At 46.6% G+C, this 18,219-nt stretch overlaps 1 protein-coding gene across 1 annotated transcript in view; it reads left to right on the top strand.

Annotated features, from left to right (window-relative positions):
- The window catches only part of Slc38a1 (solute carrier family 38 member 1), a 68,078-nt gene extending 50,694 nt beyond the window's left edge, over positions 1 to 17,384 (top strand). Inside the window, exons 5-16 of the mRNA XM_032885550.1 lie at positions 2,276 to 2,349; positions 4,025 to 4,117; positions 4,412 to 4,493; positions 5,389 to 5,471; positions 7,358 to 7,416; positions 7,535 to 7,645; positions 8,854 to 8,933; positions 10,372 to 10,472; positions 12,584 to 12,702; positions 13,284 to 13,425; positions 13,525 to 13,622; positions 15,344 to 17,384. Coding sequence (XP_032741441.1) covers positions 2,276 to 2,349; positions 4,025 to 4,117; positions 4,412 to 4,493; positions 5,389 to 5,471; positions 7,358 to 7,416; positions 7,535 to 7,645; positions 8,854 to 8,933; positions 10,372 to 10,472; positions 12,584 to 12,702; positions 13,284 to 13,425; positions 13,525 to 13,622; positions 15,344 to 15,445 — 1,144 coding nt within the window. The 3' untranslated portion in view covers positions 15,446 to 17,384. The remainder of the gene's footprint in view (positions 1 to 2,275; positions 2,350 to 4,024; positions 4,118 to 4,411; positions 4,494 to 5,388; positions 5,472 to 7,357; positions 7,417 to 7,534; positions 7,646 to 8,853; positions 8,934 to 10,371; positions 10,473 to 12,583; positions 12,703 to 13,283; positions 13,426 to 13,524; positions 13,623 to 15,343) is intronic.
- Positions 17,385 to 18,219: the final 835 nt, after the last annotated feature.

Here is an 18,219-nt window from a genome sequence, read left to right as displayed (position 1 = left end):
AGCTCTGGCTGGGTGTGGTGGCTCCCATTTGAAATCTCAGCACTCAGGTGGCTGAGGCAGGAGGTTCATGGATTTGAAGTCAGGTTGGACTATGTGGTAAGACTGTTCTAGGGGAGGAGGGTGGAGAAAGAAGAAGATGGAGGTGTTTTGAGAAGGAGGAAAAAGAGACTCTTCAGAGATTGGATGGTCTGAGGCAAAGACTCCCGGACACTGCATGTTTGGCTGCAGGGTGCCATATTATGTCACCACAGATGGAAGGACCGAGTCATTTTCATTATCGTGAGAATGCTTCATCCCGCCGTGTTCAGGGCTGGGATAGACAGGGACACTTCACTGATATCTTCCTTGATCCGTATTTCTTGAGGTCCATCAGGAGCGTTTGAAGAGGTTCTTCACCTCTGCCGTTGGCTAGAGACCACGGAGTATCATCTACAGAGAGCTGGAGCCCGGAAGGGGAAAGGAACCATGTAAGAGCTGTGTGGTCCCAAGAGCTCTTTAGCAGATGAGCGAGTACCACAGCCGTGTTCTTAGGGTGCGTCGCTATTCCGTAGATGGCGACGATCAGCTCTTCTTGCTAGCTGCATCTTCCTCTTACAAGGCTGCAATTTCCCTTCATCATTCTTGGGTCTGTGGGTGGAAGGCCTCCGAGGAAGTCCAGGTTACCCTGTGCATGTCACATGGGCTTGGAGAAGTTGCCCCTTGAACTCAATGAACTTGCGTTCAATGAAACTCAAAGCTTGTTTCTTCAGTGTGTGTGTGTGTGTGTGTGTGTGTGCGTGCGTGTGTGTGTGCGCGCGCGCATATATATTTATTCAGCATGTATATATGTGTGTATGTGTATATATATTTATTCAACATGTATATGTGTGTATATGCATATATATTTATTCAATATGTATATATGTGTATGTGTATATATACATATATTTATTCAACATGTATATATGTGTATGTGTTTGTATATGTATATAAACATATATATTTATTCAGCATGTATATGTGTGTGTGTATGTGTACCACTGGGACTTACCTTAACTCTTCATTGGACTCCTCACTCAGAGACCTTTGCCGAATAAGTATAAATCAGAATGCTCTTTCTCGGCGATCATGAATGGCCTCAGTTTCCCTTTGCCAGCAGGATTTTCCCAGTGCTCAGTTTTATTGTTCTTTCTCCTGGTGTTTGTTTTGCCTCCATGGAGCCTGGCCTTCTCGTTTCCAGATCTGTTTCTGGAGTCCATCTGTTCTGGCGACCGTGAACTCCCTAGTCGTCTCTCCAAGTAGCGAGTGCAGTTTGCAGGGGAATCAATGCCTTAGGATCAGGGGAAGCAGCCATTCTGCCCGGTGTGAGAGAGACAAGAGAGGCCAGAAGAGGCAGCCTCCGGGCAGAGCTGTAGGCCCACAGGTGTGCAGCGGGGGAGGTGTGAGAGCCTGAGTTCACAGAGAGCCTCCTGAGGTGCCAAGTGCCTCTCGATAACACTCACCAGAAAAAGAACCGCTTTTAATTATGCTAAGGCTAAAGTGGGGCCAATTTGTGTGGGGCATTGTTCCTTGTATGAGGAAGTGTGGGGGTTTTGTTTGTGGGCTGGAGTTTTCTTTTTCTAATTAACAAGCCTTTTGCTTTTCCATGATCATGTCTGGTTTACCCGAGCGCTATAGAAATAAACCGTGGACGCCCCCACGTCACTTTAGCTGTCCCTTTTCTGGAGAAAGGTCTGTTAATGAGCCAGGTGTACCAAAACAAAAACATGAATTTGTTCTTGTGTTGTACTCGATTGTGGAGAGCCCCCACATCTAAGAGGAACCAGGTGCAGAGGAAAAGAATTAGATTAATGACATACGCTCACGTGGAGGAATAGCTTCTGAGTGATGGGTCACGTCATCTGGTGTATCTTTGGACTATACATGAGGAATCAGAGGTCTGGAAGCCAAGCAGTTCCGCCAAAGTCACATGGTCACTCGCTTAAGGTCTGTGTGCAAAACCACTTTCTCACCAGGATGTATCCCGACAGTATTCAAGCCATAGGCTACAAAGCCTTTCTTTCATAACCTGATTTTACAGCCGTGTCACCTCAATGTCTTCCTGTAACTGCTTGGGTGTTTAATTACATCCCCCATGGTGACAGGTACACTCACGTAGGTTCTGATGAGCGTTTCATCCGATAGAAGAATTCTAGTGAGGATTTTAACTAAGCAGGCAGCCAGCTTTTAGGAGGTCTTTGCCTTTCCATGATGTGTTCTCAAGATAATACAACAGGATTTATTTTCTTCACTGTAGGATACTTCTGACTTCGGTGACGTTATTGTCTATATACTCAATAAACCTACTACTGATCTGCTCCAAGGAAACCGGTAAGCTGAGATGTACGATGTCGTTGGAGGCAGGATGCTCAGGACAGTGTGCATTGTGTCATTTTACAGCGCGCTCTCCGTTGTACCCGTTTTTCTAGTTTGGGGTGACCTTATTTTAAAAGCTCCACTGCTTCCTTAGGCCTTGGTAAACCTTGGACAAAGATCTTATGTTTTTATTTCGTAGACTCCGATGTCTTAAGCAAACGGGCCTTTTATTCTCGTTGTGCATATTCCAACAAGAAAACGTTGCCCCCAAGGCATTGTGGGAGTGAGCTCGCTACCAGGGACTTTGAGTTCTCTGGGCAGTGTAACCCCTGAAGTGTTTATTTTCTACTCCGGGGACACTGGATAATGTTTGTAATACTTTGACTAAAGCCTTGTTGGCCAGCTGTTGTATGCAGATGACTGGAATGTTCTGTAATAAATTCAGAGTCTAGTCATTATCCAGTTTAAACACCAGTCTTACATGAGGTTAAGCAAAGGTTTAATTATAGCCTGACCCAAATTGCTTCTTGTGAACCTTCTGAAATTATGAACTGCCCCCGGGAAGCATAAACGTTTTATTGTTTATTTATTATTTTTGGCGAATTGGTTTAGAAATTTACTATATATTCAAATGAGCTGGATGGCCACTTGAGAATTTTGCTACAACCAAAATTCTCTTCAGGCGGACTTCCATTCTGCAGTCTCTCCTTCGGGAAGACGCGTCTGCCACTTTGTTTGGTCAGCTACGTGTCTCTGAACCGTATTTACACGGGATGAAAATTCTTGTGTCGTGACTGGTAGATGTTCTAAGTTTGCTGTTACATTCAAAGCAGGAGGGATTAAAGGGATATCAGGGAGATACTTCTGTTACATTTTGAAGAAGCGTTTGGCAGTTTCGTGCATTTATATAATGAATTTTAGTACTTGAATCCCTGTTTTTCCTCTCTCTGCCCCTCCCCTTCCGTCTGGAACCCTCCTCACCAGGTCCTCCCCGTTCCTTTTCTTTATGTGGCCCACTGAGCTTAATTAGTTTCATTTAAGGATGGGAGATTGGGGAAGGGCTGTGGGGGAGGGGCCGGGAGAGAGGTGCGATATAGTTTTCCTATTTGAGGCCAAGTCCTCCACTTTGACTTTTTCTTAGTACTTTGATCTGTTACAACTGTCTGCATTAACCATGGTCAGCTACAGCAAGAATCTTCCCTGATGAAGTCATTATTATTCTCCTGTGGTGAAGGAGGCCTGGGGTTAAAGTGTGGATGGGCCTCCTACTTCCAGTAGAAGATAATTAGCCTAATCAGGACCTTAATGCAAAAGAATTTATTTATTTACTACGTATTTTTGTTCTTGAACATGAGGATCTTTAAAAATCAAATCTTTAATACCATATGCCAGATCCATGAGTTAAGATTAGCTAGTGTGGGAACTCCCCCAACCCCCCAGCATGACTGAATCTTGTAATATTCCTGAAGCCTGCTTGACAAAGGAGAAACAGTGTGGTAGGGTGTGACATTGAGAGGTGTCAGGGTTGTTCAAAAGGGCAGTGGCTTAACCCCTCCAGTGCCAAGGTAAGAAGAGTTTGAGACAGGCACACGGTCATTTGAAGAGTAGCCCACAGCACCGAGAGATGCCAGCCGTCCTGACTCTTAGAACCTTGTCGTCTCTTGTACTCTCAAACTCAATTTGTCAATAGGCTGCATGGTCTACGAAAAGCTGGGAGAGCAAGTCTTCGGCACCACGGGGAAGCTGGTGATCTTCGGAGCCACCTCTCTGCAGAACACTGGCGGTAAGAAGGGCGAGTTTCTCTTGCATGGCTTGGTTCTGTGCAGACATCACTGGCTTCTCTGGTGCTGGTGGCCGGCTGGGTGTCCACGTGCGACTTAACTCGATGCGAGCAGTGAGTGTCCTTGCTGCTTGCGTGGCACTCCAGTAAAGCAGAGGCAGGGTCAAACGCTGCAGCGAGAGCTAGCGTCACCTGTGCTCACTGAAGGCGGGCCTGGGAGCAGCTGCCACCGTCCCTGTGCCTTGAGAGAAGAGCTGTGGTGTCACCCGTTCTAAACTTGTTCTCGTTCTCCTCCAGCAATGCTGAGCTACCTCTTCATAGTGAAAAACGAACTTCCTTCAGCCATAAAATCCCTCATGGGAGAGGAGGAGACATTTTCGTAAGCTTCTCACCTTTTTCCCTTTCTCGTTTTTTGGTGTGTGTCGTGACTTAACTGATTGCTTTCATTGGTTCTCAGGGGCCGCATATCAGATAATTACATTGCGATTCATAACAGTAGCAAAATACAGCTATGAAGCAGCAACAGAATAATTTTATGGCTGGGGGGTCAGCATAACACGAGGAAGTGTATTTATTAAAGGGTCACAAATAAATAAATGGAAGACGTGTGACGCCAGGTATCTCTGGATTCATCCATTACCTTGAAAATGGTAGAGAGCTTGAACCCCATACCTATGCCCTCGAAAGAGAGCACATGTAGAGTGTCCTGAACACAGAAGGACGACATGCAAAGGAGAGAAAACACTACCTTCTTTTCTTTAAAGAAAGTTCCTGGCATTCGGGAGCAGAATGTCCATGAACTTACATCATTAAAAATGTAGCTTACCCTAGGGAGCGCTGCGTTTGGCACAGCTTTATGTTTGGCCGATTATTGAAGGGTCCTTGTCAGCCGTGTCTCCATCTCCCTTCAAGGGAAACTGTAGAAGCCGTAGTTCCCCTGTGTTCCACTCAAGGTCAAATTCAAAGGATCCAGGAGGGAGGATGCCTACCTGTGGTGGCTCCTTTCTTGCTGAGCTCATACAAATAAAACGGAAAGAATTTTCTCTTTAAATGATTGATAAGACAAGTTGTAATCTGACAGAATGCCACATACTAAGTTGGCTTTGAAAACATGATTCATAAATAATTCACAGGAATGCTACATTTAGCCAGTGGGGCGGGGGAAACCCCTTCCATCAGTCGCATGGAAATGAGATCATAGTAAAGTTATGGTGGGGTTCAACAATGTCAGTTTCCAATTAAAAACTCTAACCCAGCCCTTGCCTGCCTTCCAGAGCCTGGTACGTCGATGGCCGCGTGTTGGTGGTGATGGTAACCTTTGGTATAATTCTCCCGCTGTGTCTCTTGAAGAACCTGGGTGAGCAAAGAAAGATCTGGCCTTTGTCACAGGCAGTCCAGTCCCCGATGATCAGAAACGGAAAACGGACAGCTTTGCTTTTGTTCATTAAGAGAGACCAAATAAACCATAAACTGGAAGTGTTAGTGAGGGCTGATGTTAACGTGATATTGAGAACACAGTGCAGACTCTGAGAAGCCTTTTTACTGAGCTGGAGATGGGAGGGAGGAGGTTCTGGAACCAGAGTTGACATTTGATATTTTCAGTAGCACAACTTAGTCTTCTATAAAAAAAAAAAAAAGAAGTCCAGAAAATGGAACTCTCCTACTAAGTTGTGTCGTGTTGTGTTTTTTTTTATTTTACGGTGTTGGGGATCGAACTCAGGACTTTATGCATGCTACCCAAATGGTCTACTACTGAGTTACATCTCTACTTCCTGTGAATTCAGAAACAGGGTCTCCCTAAGTCTTAAACTCAAGATCTATTAGCTTTGGCTGGCTTGTGGTTTTAAATATTCTGATCATTTATACTTAGAGATTTCAAATCTGCTAATCAAGACAAAACAGAACTGTTATGAGCCACACTTAGGTTTAGAAAACAGTCAGGCTTAGTGACTCGCCTGCCAAAGGGTAAATTGAAAAGTTTAAAAAAAGAAAGGCAGATGATCTGCAAGCCATCCGTTTGGTTTTGACGTTTGTTTTTGTGCTTATATTTGGAGGCAAGCATGCCTAGGACTTCGGGGATTTCACACAGTGAATAATGAAGACAGAATTCCATCTGTCTGAAGGCTCCAAATTGCATTTTTAAAATCTGGGCTAATTTAAGGCAAACTTTGTATTGAAATTCTTCCAAATGTAATTGTGAGTTTCGAGGGTTGTTTGTTTGTTCGTTTTTATCTTGGGTAAACTAAGATGTGTCAGAGTCAGTCATACAGTGTCTATGAAGTTTATAAGTAGGTTTTTCCTAACTACTTATTTCTCTGCTCTCTGGGTTTCTGTAGGCGTGTCTGTCCCCTCTGGTTATAGTAAACAGTTCTTCCCGGGGAGGGGGGTGTGTGAGAATAATGCAGTTCCTGGGAGGCCATGTGCCCTTATGGAGGTTGAGGTGACCACCTTTCCGGAGCATTCCAAGAGGCATAAGGCCCTCAAATACCCTATTCCAGCGGTTCTCAACCTGTAGGTCATGACCCCCTTAAGGGGTCAAATGACCCTCCCACAGGAGTGGCATATCAGATATTTTCATTATGATTCATAACCATACCAAAATTACAGTTATGAAGTAGCAATGAAAATGCTATGGTTGGGGGTCACCACAGCATGAGAAACTGTGTTAAAGGTCACAGTGTTAGGAAGGCTGAAAACCGCTGGTCTCTGTTCCCAGAAGCTCACGTCCACTTGTGTTGGCCTCTCATCGAGAGAGGAGTTTATCAGTGCCATTCAGGATTCCCACAGTAAGTGCACAAGAATGAGCTGTGAGGAAGACCAAGGAGTAAGTCCGTTTGGCATCAGGATGCACCAACACAGAGGTTGAGGGCCAAAGCCAAAAGACCTTTTCCCTAGATTCTAAGATCTGTGTCCTGAAATCTTCCAGATATTCCTGGAATCAAAATGTCAAATGTGATGCTTTTATTCAAAGCCTTACTATCATTCTCCTATCCATATGATTTTGTCAAGTAAACTAGCATCTTTCTTTCACATGGACTCGTGGGCTTATTGACGTCCCAAACTGTGCTTGAAGTAATGCCTACAAGAAATGAAGTCATGGGGTTGGGGATTTAGCTCAGTGGTAGAGCGCTTGCCTAGGAAGCGCAAGGCCCTGGGTTCGGTCCCCAGCTCCGAAAAAAAGAACCAAAAAAAAAAAAAAAGAAATGAAGTCATGAAAGTAATTGCTATTTTTGTTTTTTAAAGGGTATCTTGGCTACACTAGTGGATTTTCCTTGAGCTGCATGGTTTTTTTCCTGATAGTGGTAAGTTCTGATAGAAGCACTTGCTGCAGTTTTGACATTGTCAGAGACCCTGGGGCAGTTGTTCGTGTCTTGGCTTTAATACAGTCTCCGTTGTTTCTCCTGTGTCTCTCAATACCAGGTCATCTACAAGAAATTTCAGATTCCTTGCATGAATGGGGAACAGAACTCAACAGTAAGTGCTAACGTGACTGACGCGTGCACACCAAAGTATGTCACCTTCAACTCAAAGGTAAGCATTTTTATTGAAATTATTCAATAATAATGTCTCTTGTGCCTGTTGTAGCCACCCATTTGGGATGTATTCACCTTTAAAGGAAGTCAGCACATCGTTCCTCTGTGTGCTGTTCCTTCATGCACCTTTGAGGAATTCACAGCTCTGCTGCACACACGCTCCCCGTCACACCCTTTACCTTTGCGTCCTTGTAACGATCTCTCTAGATGATGGTCTCCACGCCTCTCCTGTGTGGAGCGCTGGGTGGTGCTTTGATTAGTCACACCCTCCAGCCTCTCCTGTGCGGAGGTTGTGGAGGGAATACCTAATTGAGCACTTAGAAACCTTTGTACTATTGTGGCTTGCTTGGCAGCCTAGAAGACAGGAGCCACCTCTGCAGTCAGTCAGACTTGGGTGGAATCCCCACGGGGCTTCCCATGGCTGTGAAAGTGAAGGTCCTATTTTCCCGTCACAGGTTCCTGTTAGAAGGTGTTGGGGACAGTTAGATCATCACATGCATTACTTTTCCTTACTCTCCCTCAGGTTTTGTTTTATTTTTCTTTTGGTTTTGTTTGTTTAGTTTTGTGGTTTGTTTTTTGTTTTTGTTTCTGTATTAGAAGCTGAGTTTGGGGGTTTTAAAACAAAAATACCTCCTCCAAAAGAATGAATAGATGTCTTTCTTTACTCTAAAAATATAGCCAAAGTAGAGAGTTATTAAACTCTCTACTAGATAGCATTTTTGTTTGTTTGTTTTGAGACACAGTCTCACTATATAGATCAGGCCAGCCTTGAACTCAGATCTGTCTGCCTTTGCTTCCCGAGTGCTGGCTGGAATTAAAGGCGTGCACCACCACCTTCCTGCTTAGATACCATCTTTTAAGTGTGCACTAAACAAGTCACGCCATTTATCGAAGGATGTCAGAGAGTAGCAATGCCCTGTCCAGTGCTCTCTCAGCTGCATTGGGGACCCATGTACCTGACAGTATCCTTATTTGACACTCACCATGGGAGCCGGCTCTAAGTTCCTCTATCAGAGGAGCCCTGTGGCTCTACTGAATAAGCCTTCTTGGAAGAGCTGCTCATATCTGGAGACCAAAATCCTCTTAGTCATCACGTAATCCCAGGACTCTGAGGAGCAGGCTGATGATAAGCTCAGACATAAGGCAGCTGCGTGATTTTCATGGTGAAGGTACCGATCCTGAATGTGTTCTTTTTCCTTCGAGTAGACGGTGTATGCTTTACCAACCATCGCGTTTGCGTTTGTCTGCCACCCGTCTGTCCTGCCAATCTACAGCGAGCTCAAAGAGTAAGACTCACTTTGCTATCGTACCTGGTTCCTTACCACCCCCTCCTACCAGTGGGCAGATTTCATCTGAAAATAAACACAGACTCAACATCCAGCTTCAGCGTTCACTGTAGTCCTGCCATTCTCCAGCGAGCCCTGTGTTAAGGAAGCTACAGAATGGGCAATATCTTTGGCTATAAATTAAGAAAGTAACAAGCTATGTGGCCTTAAGTGATTAATTAGTCATTATCTGTGTTGGGTTTCATTACCTACAGTTGTTTTTAAGATAGGATCTTACCAGGTAGCCCAGGTTACCCTCAAACTCACAATCCCCCTGCCTCAGCTTCTCTAATAGTACACTACCATCCTGCCTTCCTATGGACTTAGCTTTTATGTTGTCTCAGAGAGAGGTAAAGGCCAGGTTATAAGTTCTCACAGGTGCTTTTTTAGCCCACGGTCTTCAGACTCACTCTACATAAAGGCTGTCACCCATGTAGTCTTGAACTCAGAAGAAGCACACAGTGTCTCCCATTCCCATTGGGAGATGTCCCTTAGCACTTGGCAGGCTTTCTTGAGTGTTTTGTGACTCTCCTAGGTAATGGCTACGCAGCTAAATTTAAATTTTGAAGTGCCTGCATCTATGTGCACACAGCTTATTCTTTCCGTATGATCCTAAACTTAGAGAATTTAATAAGTATATCCTTTTATTATATATATGTAATAAATATATAAATGTGTATATATTTTTATGTATATATTTATATATGTTTATATATATGTAATATATGTATAAAATTGTTTTTAGTGAGTAGTCAGTACTTAGTTTGTGACCCCCTTTCACTGTGTCCTTCCCAGTGTCCCTGTTCTCTACACTTCCCACAACGCCTTTGCTATCTGACAGCCTAACTAGATGCTATGGCTGGTGGAAAGCGACACAGGCTGTTTATTCTTTGTTCGGTAGCTCAGCTTGAAGGGTCATCCCAGCCCCAGCATAAGCCTGACCACTAGAGCCCATCTTAGCCGAGAGCTCCTGAGTTCATGGAGATAGGCAGAACTCAGAGTGTACTTGAGGCTAAGCCAAACCAGACCCCAGTCAGCAGACCTAGGGTTGGTCTAACTCACCGCTCGGACCGGGGAAGAACGTTTGAATGTCCCTCCCTGTACCCGGTCAGCGTGGGAAACCAAAGCAACCACCAGTGTTTTTCTTAAAAACTGTCCACCCTGCAGATGAGAACATGGCAGGCTTTTAAAAGCCCCTGGAAGGGCACTCAGGAGTAATCCTGGGCTCTGCCTCTCAGCACCCATTCCTTATTAAGGAATTACTGAGCCACATCACTGCAGGAGGTCAGCCGCTCAGGGCATGCATTAGCTTGACCAGAGAAACTCTCCGGTTCAGGGTGACCCTGGCGCTTTAAATCAGCGAGATAATTTTTAAAAATTCTTTTGTCTTTGTTTTCAGTCGGTCACAGAAAAAAATGCAGATGGTTTCCAACATCTCCTTCTTTGCTATGTTTGTCATGTACTTCCTGACCGCCATCTTTGGGTACCTGACCTTTTATGGTAAGTGATTCCGCCGGCCATGCCTATCTGTGAAAACATCAGGAAAACCCAATACTGAAGTGACTTTACATCGAAACCAAAGAGTAAACAAAAGATCCAAGTTCTCTGTTTTGCTTTGTCTTGCCCGGTTAGGAACCGGTAATGGTTCCTAACACGTTTACTCAAGTCACAGAGTAGAATAATTCCTGAAAATGATGTAAACTCTTTTCTTCCTCTGGAGCTTTTTCCCTTCTTCAGAGAAATCGCATTTTAGAAGCACTCCATCTTAGGAGAATTTAAAACGGCACCGGAGAAGGTTTTCCTGCTTGACACCGCAAACTGGGTCAGATTCCATTAATAGAAAAGGGAGAGAGAGAGAGAGACAGGCACACACGCTGAAAGTGAGAAAGAGCGGAGCCCACACTCGTGACAATCAACGTTAATTAAAAATAAAGCACCTAATTGTTCTCCGGAACTCGGTGCCGCACTGGGAGGCAAGGGTAAGACAGGGAAGAAGCAGAGGTTGAGAGACTGTGGTTTCCGTTTGTGCTGCCGACCCCGTCTGGATGGCGGCTGGCTTTCCTGCCGGGGCTTCTCACCCATGGCCCTGCAGTTTGAGAACTATTTAAATAGGTTCTGCTATCCTATTAAATTCTTCTTTAGACTCATCCCTCACCATAAAATAATCTAACATTCAAACAGATTGACAGATTAATTTAGTTTGGAGGAAGGTTACTGACTTCACAAGCATCAGGGGACAGCACCAACAAACCTCCTCTCTCGATTTTGTAAAAATGCCGTTCTGGGGTTTCCTGTATCACAGGGTCAGTGGGGAGGGTAGAAAAGAGAGCTAGCGTTCGCGGCCCGGGTGACCTTGGTCAAGGTATGCGTCATCTTCGTACATCCATCTTTCCAACGGTAATAGAGCCTGGGTCCGTTCATATGGTTAGAGGGAGAATCTCGGCTATTTATAGGTGGTTAATGCGCTTCGAGTAAAGAAAATTCGATCTAATGAGTTTTTTTTTAAACTATAACCTCCAGTCCTTTTTCAGAAACCGATGGTGGGGGCCGGTGTGTCACAGTCTGAGCTTCTTGCCCACAGCCTTGAGACAGTGAGAGGCTCGGGAGGAGAGTGGTGAGGGGGTGGGTAGCCACTCGTGAAGAGTGAGGGTTTCCCGTCCTTCTCAAGCTTCTGTTGCAGCATCCACGGCCTTCGAAACGACATCTTCTATAGTTGTGAGTTGAGGCAAATGGAAGTCGCTCCGACACTAACGACTGTTGCACGGGGGAAATGGGCACAAACGGGAAGAGTTCTTTCCTGATGGCGGCTGAGTTAGTTTGCTGACTGCTTGAAACCGAAGTTAAGACAGAAGGAGCAGGTTGGCAGGAGAGAGGGTTGTGTGGCCCATGGTTCCTGCAGGAAGTCTGACGTTATTTGGTGTGAGTTTCCAGTGTGGAAAGGCAAAGAGAAAGGGTTTCATACCCCCCTCCCCCATACGTGTTCTTTAATACAAATAGAGCCTCCCGTTCTAGGCAGCTCCTTCTGTTGGGGACTTCAGATCCAATTTAGCTGATAGCACACAGTTCATGTGGACATTTCTTTGAATTTACAGATTCTTCAAAACCTTCAAAACCTTGCCTTCTACCTCAGTCAGGGTTTCTATTCCTGCACAGACACCATGACCAAGAAGCAAGCTGGGGAGGAAAGGGTTTGTTCAGCTTACACTTCCACATTGCTGTTCATCACTAAAGGAAGTCAGGACAGGAACTCACACAAGGCAGCACTCTGGAGGCAGGAGCTGATGCAGAGGCCAGGGAGGGGTGCCGCTTACTGGCTTGCTCTCCATGGCTTGCTCAGCCTGCTTTCTTATAGAACCCAGGACCACCAGCCCAGGGATGGCCCCACCACCATGTGCTGGGGCCTCCTGGATTGATCACTAGTTAAGAAAATGCCCTACTGCTGAATCTCATGGAGGCATTTCCTCAACGGAGCTTCCCTTCTCCCCGATGACTCCAGCTTGTGTCACGTCGACACAAAACCAGCCAGCACAGCTTCCTGGCTCTTGCTTATTTAGGTGAACGGTCAATGTGAGGGTCTCCTTTAAAGCCTCCCTGACTCCCTCTCGTTTCAGAAAAGGTGCAGTCAGACCTCCTTCACAAGTACCAGAGCACAGGCGACATTCTCATCCTGACTGTGCGACTGGCCGTCATTGTGGCCGTCATCCTCACGGTGCCCGTACTGTTCTTCACAGTGAGTAATGGGCTTTCGGGGAACAGGGAGATGCCAGGCTTTGGCCAGTCCCTCTGACTTCAGGATCCTGTTCAGAGGAAGCCTGCATGGGTAGATTTTCTGGTCATCGTCACTCGGCTCAACCCAAGCCTCTTAGACGGCAAGTGGGATCCTTAAGTTAGTGTGGCTTCTAGGGACTGGATCTGCCTTCTGGTCTTCCACTGTTCTCTTTGTACAAGAATATAGATAGATTGGGCTGGGGATTTAGCTCAGGGGTAGAGCGCTTACCTAGGAAGCGCAAGGCCCTGGGTTCGGTCCCCAGCTCCGAAAAAAAAAAAAAAAAGAATATAGATAGATAGGAGTATTTGCCTCTCGGTCCTACCTTACCATAGAGACCACTCAAGTGGAAGTCACGCCACCCAAAGGGAAACCCTACTATTTCATACACGGGGTCTTAATGCTTGGTGTCCAGACCCCCCAGACCTTCAGACTGTTAAGCAGACTGAAAATGCTTGAGAAATTCCCAATAAATCAGCTCCTGTGAGAGTGGAGGTCGGCCCCCGCGCGGTCTGGAGCACTTTTAATCTCTGCTTTTGCTGCAGGTCCGGTCCTCGTTGTTTGAGCTGGCCAAGAAGACGAAGTTCCACCTGTGTCGCCATGTCCTGGTGACCATCATACTCCTCGTGATTATCAACCTGTTGGTGATCTTCATCCCGTCCATGAAGGATATATTTGGAGTCGTAGGTATGGCTTCGTGGCCACATGGCCGTTTCTGGACGTTCTTTGTGGTTGCGACTTTCCTCTCGAGACCCCTAAAACAATTGCTTTCTTGATTTTTTTCAGGGGTGACGTCTGCTAACATGCTCATTTTCATCCTTCCTTCGTCCCTTTATTTAAAAATCACGAACCAGGATGGAGACAAGAATACTCAAAGGATTTGGGTATGTCTTCTGCCCGGAGCACTGTCATTCTTCCGGTCTATACTTTTCCCCATCTAAACTTGCAAGCCAACAGTCTCCCCTTACCCAAAGCTTCAGATCAGAACTCTTGCCATCACTCCCCGTAGCTTTTCCAGTGATGCTCTGACTGGGCCTTTGCCTGTGTTCTCACCCAGGGTGTGACTGGCTTCGGGGGTGGATGTTTGCACTCCTGGGTCTCTGGAGAACGATGCCTTGTCTTTAGCAAGATGGGAAGCGATTTCTACCATCTGGCTCCCTAACGCAAGTCAGGACACAGGCAGTGCAGGGTTTTTTTATGATTTGACCGAAGCGCTTTGGAACAAGCAGATCTGGATTCAGAACCACCTTTCTATATTGGGACTGTTTGTGGATCTGCTGAAGTTCAAGGGCATCTTGAAGGTGATGTGCTCGGACAGTGAGGGAACAGGGTTAAAGAGGCTCGGTCTGGTCAGGAGAACCATTTGGCTTGGCTGGGGAGCTGCCTCCCAGATCGGATAGGCACTGCAGTCACATGACACACATGGTGCCTTAGTCTCTGGACCCAGAGCAGAGAAGCAAGCAGGACAGATGGTTCACTGCACACTCGGGAGGGCGAGCATCAATGCTGGTAGAACCCTAGTTCCCCAAGAGAATCATCCTCAAAGCCATGAGTCCCAGATCCCCTGTCCCTGTGCAGAGAGTGCACACAAGGCCAGGAAGGAAGAAGCAGCTCTCAGGGCAGGACATTCACCAACTCCTACCGAAGCTACAATTAGTGGAGGCCTGGTGCCCTCGACCTCGGCAGGCTTCTGCAGACCCGCTCATATACCAAAACCGGGTCTCCCAAAGAGTGTTAGGGAGGAGCTCTGCTTGCCGAGGGATTATCAGCCACACCATTTACCACCGTTTCCTTAGCTCAGACTCCTTCCAGTTTCCAGTCAAGCTCCTGGCTCTCATGAGCCCCCAGCCCCAGCCCACAAAGTCTGTGGGAAACATTGTCAAGTTCAAGCAGTGTGTACGCTCATGTACCCTGGATGCCGGACTGACTGATCCGCATGTGGCCTTCATCTATCTCCCCTTCTTTCAGATCACTTAGTTTTGCCCTGCTGCCAATACCCTGAGATCAAATCAACAGAGACTTCACGTTTCATGTTTGTTTCTCAGTAATAATGGGAATTGACAGGTGATGGCTAACAAAATGCACTGGCTAGGTTTCCTAAAGCTCTTTTGAGTTGTTGGGTTTGGGGGTTTTGGGGGTTTGTTTGTTCTTGTCTTTATTTTGAGACAGGGTCTTACTCTGTAACTCTAACCGTGGCCGGCTTGGAACTCCCGTATAGACAAGGCTGGTCTGTAACCCACAGGGCTCTGCCTGCCAAGTGCAGAGACCAAAGGCGTTTACCGCCACACCCAGCTTATTAGGTTGTGATCTTTGTATCGAGGAACTCATAAGGAGGCCCAGGCATTTGTAGCATGCGGACACCCGCGGTGACCCAGAAGTCAGGAGTAGAAGGTATTACCACCAGAGCAGCTTGCTGTTTGCCCGTCATGCAGGGTCACATTCACCCAGTTCTAGAAGAGAGTCTTGAAAGTTCAGCCACGGTCGTAACAAACTCCAAATAAATACCAAGGGACACTATGGAGGAGGGCAGAAGTTTCTGTTCTTCCCGGGGTGCACATGGAAAATGTCGGCCATGTTGGAAATAACCCATGTCTCTTTGCTTCAGGCGGCCCTTTTCTTGGCCCTGGGGGTGTTGTTCTCCTTGATCAGCATCCCCCTAGTCATCTACGACTGGGCTTGCTCCTCCAGCAATGGCGAAGGCCACTGAAACCAGCAGCGACCAGCCCAGCACCTGCTCACACCCATCCAGTCCCCATCAGCAGCCCTCCTACTCTTCTTTTGCAAGTTTACAGAGACAGAAACGCACAGAGCTCCTCCTGGGTTGCGACACAGAGACTCACTCCTAGAAGACTCATGCCCTCTCGGGACCTCCGCTTAGGAACCTTAGATTCCCACCTCCCTGGATTTCGTGCAGCCGTCTTGTCCAGCCCTTTCCACAGTTCTCCTTCCCTCTCCTCACTGATGTGGCTTCTCTCTCTCAGAACTTCAGAAACATGATCAACAGTCGTCTTCACCTGTTAGATACCCAGCTCCTGAAGTCGTTTTCCTACTGACGCTCCGCCCACGCTATCTGGATCTTTTTAGAAGAGAAAATAATCTTGAATTGTATATATTTATTTTGCTTTACGGAAAAAAAATTACGGTTTCAGAGAAAAAAAAAAGGTTTCATAAATAATTTGCCTATTTTGGTTAACATAGCACACGGGGTTAAATCCTTTGAGAGACAGGTTGCATGCCCTGGCTGCATCTGAGCGTGCCCAATATTTGAGGCAGCTCTGATCACCGACGGGGACTGTCCTGGGCCTGCTGGTACTCCGTCCTACTCCCACGGGGAGCGATTCCCTGGGAGTGTCTGTAGCTGTGAAGGCTTGGGCATGGCGCCTCTGTATATATTAAAATACACATTCGGGAGATCTCAGGAATGAAACTTTGTTTCCCCTTTGGCATCTGGAGCGTCTGCTACTCTAGGCTGAGTCACCTGCTTGGGCCCCCTTGACTCCGTGTCGGAGGACGTATTCCTCAACCAGACTACCTTCAGCCCACACCCACGTTGTTGAAGGGGGAAACGGTTTGTTGGTTTGTGAGCCCGGCAGCCTTTAGTCAAGTTCACCAACTTTTCCGCCACAGAGGAGAATGTGTACCTGAGGGTGGCCTAGGATAGGTCAGCCTGTTTTATACTGGGTACTTTACTTTAATGGAGTCTTTGAAAGACTTGTTTTATATCTATAAATCTAGGTTACTACAAATAGAAGATTTTTGTACCTTAAATAAGTCTCATTTCTATTCCCCATCAACTCACCATCCAGTCCTGAAAGCAAACCTCCCGGAGAGAGGCTCAGTGGAGAACCACTGAAGTCACTGTGTGTCCCCTCCTGCCACAGCTTGGGACGACAGGAGGCCCCTCCCTGTCTGTTGTTTTTTTTCCCTTGTATCCCATTACGCCTGTTCCGTGTGACCCAGGCAAGAGGGCAGAGTTGCCTATACTCTGTCCCTATCCCTGCCTAAGGGGAGCAGAGGGAAACTTCAAGGAGACTGGAAACTGTAAGAGCTTCAGACACGGGCAGCTAGGGAACCCAGAGCAGTCTGCCCCTGATGGGGATCCCTGTGGCTACCATAGCTTAGCCACAGCAGGTGAGGTGCACACAGTGACCTCTCTCTGCAAATGGTCTGTATTGCAGCCAGCTGTGTTCCGGTTGAAATCCTCAGATACAAAAACACACTGAGCACGGATTTCATACCGGGGATGAGTAGACGCTAACAGAGTGGCCCGGACACTTAGCTATAGATGCCGTTCCTCCTGCCTGAAGTCCTGCAGACAGGGTAGACATCAGAGTGCCTGCCGCTGTGTATCATTCTTCTCATAGTGCTTCACAGTTCTGTCCGCCTCCTGTTCAGGCCGCCGACCACAGGGCCCAGACAGGAGAAAGGGTAAACCCCACAGCCGTCTCCACCCTTTTCCCAAACGTTTCCCATGTCATGGGAAATGACGGAAGGTCCTGCCAACCTCTGTAGCTCTGTTTGCACTGTTTAAAAAGATAAACATTAATTCAGTTTGCAAGCTGCATTCCCCTCTTGCTGTCCCCCCCACCCCCTTTTCTGTAACAGTTCAATTTCACATTCGCAAAGTGAATTCAAAAACTCACTAACTCTGGGACGTGTTGTGATTTTCGGACCTCTGGATTTTTGTGTTGGTAAAACAAATGTATTCACAGTGTACTTACTGGCAGGAAGCACATTGTTGTTGATGTCTGTGATGCGTGGTTTCTTTTTGTGTGTGTGTGTGTGTGTGTGTGTGTGTGTGTGTGTGTGTGTTAAAGCTCTTTTGTATGTGTACCTGAGTTTGAATATAATGGGTCTTAATGTCATTTTGTCAGGTACCACCAAGTAATTCCATAGTTTCCGTGGTCGTCCTGTAAAGCGGGCTGTTCTTACACTTGTTCAGAATAATGAACCGACAGCCAGAACATACCTGCATCGCAGACGTCAGGTAGCATTCAGCAGAACAGTCAGACGTAACAGATATTATTCTGCTAAGTTAGTAGACTCAAGCCTAGTAGGCCTCCACCGAGGGAAACCGATTTTTCCTTCGGCACACTGCGGGCCAGAGCCAGTTTCATACCTTGGGTTTAGAACTGTTCTCTGGTTCTTGTAACACAGAATACTGTAGATTCCTAGGTTAGTGTTGCTTTTTAGAAGTAGGGTTCCCAGAGCCTGTGCAGAAGGAAAACCAACTCTTTCAGGCATGGTCTAGGCCTGATCACAGGGAGAACAGATTTTAAAGCTTTGTCACCTGGAGTGGATTTTTCTCCGTTGAGTTAGATGTGGCAGTTAGACCCACCCAGAGCAGCTGGAAGAGGATGTTGAGCTGAAATGGAGTAACAGGACCGTGGAAGAGCTAAGTCCCCAGATAGGTAGGAGATGGGGTGTGTCGGAGTCGCTAGGAATACCCCATTGCCTGTTGCAGAATCTGGACCGTTCGTC

The sequence above is a fragment of the Rattus rattus genome, chromosome 1 (genome assembly GCF_011064425.1).
Source record: "Rattus rattus isolate New Zealand chromosome 1, Rrattus_CSIRO_v1, whole genome shotgun sequence".
Classification (NCBI taxonomy): Eukaryota; Metazoa; Chordata; class Mammalia; order Rodentia; family Muridae; genus Rattus; species Rattus rattus.
The sequence above is the reverse complement of the archived record's forward strand: the minus strand, read 5'-3'. Positions and strand labels throughout refer to the sequence as shown.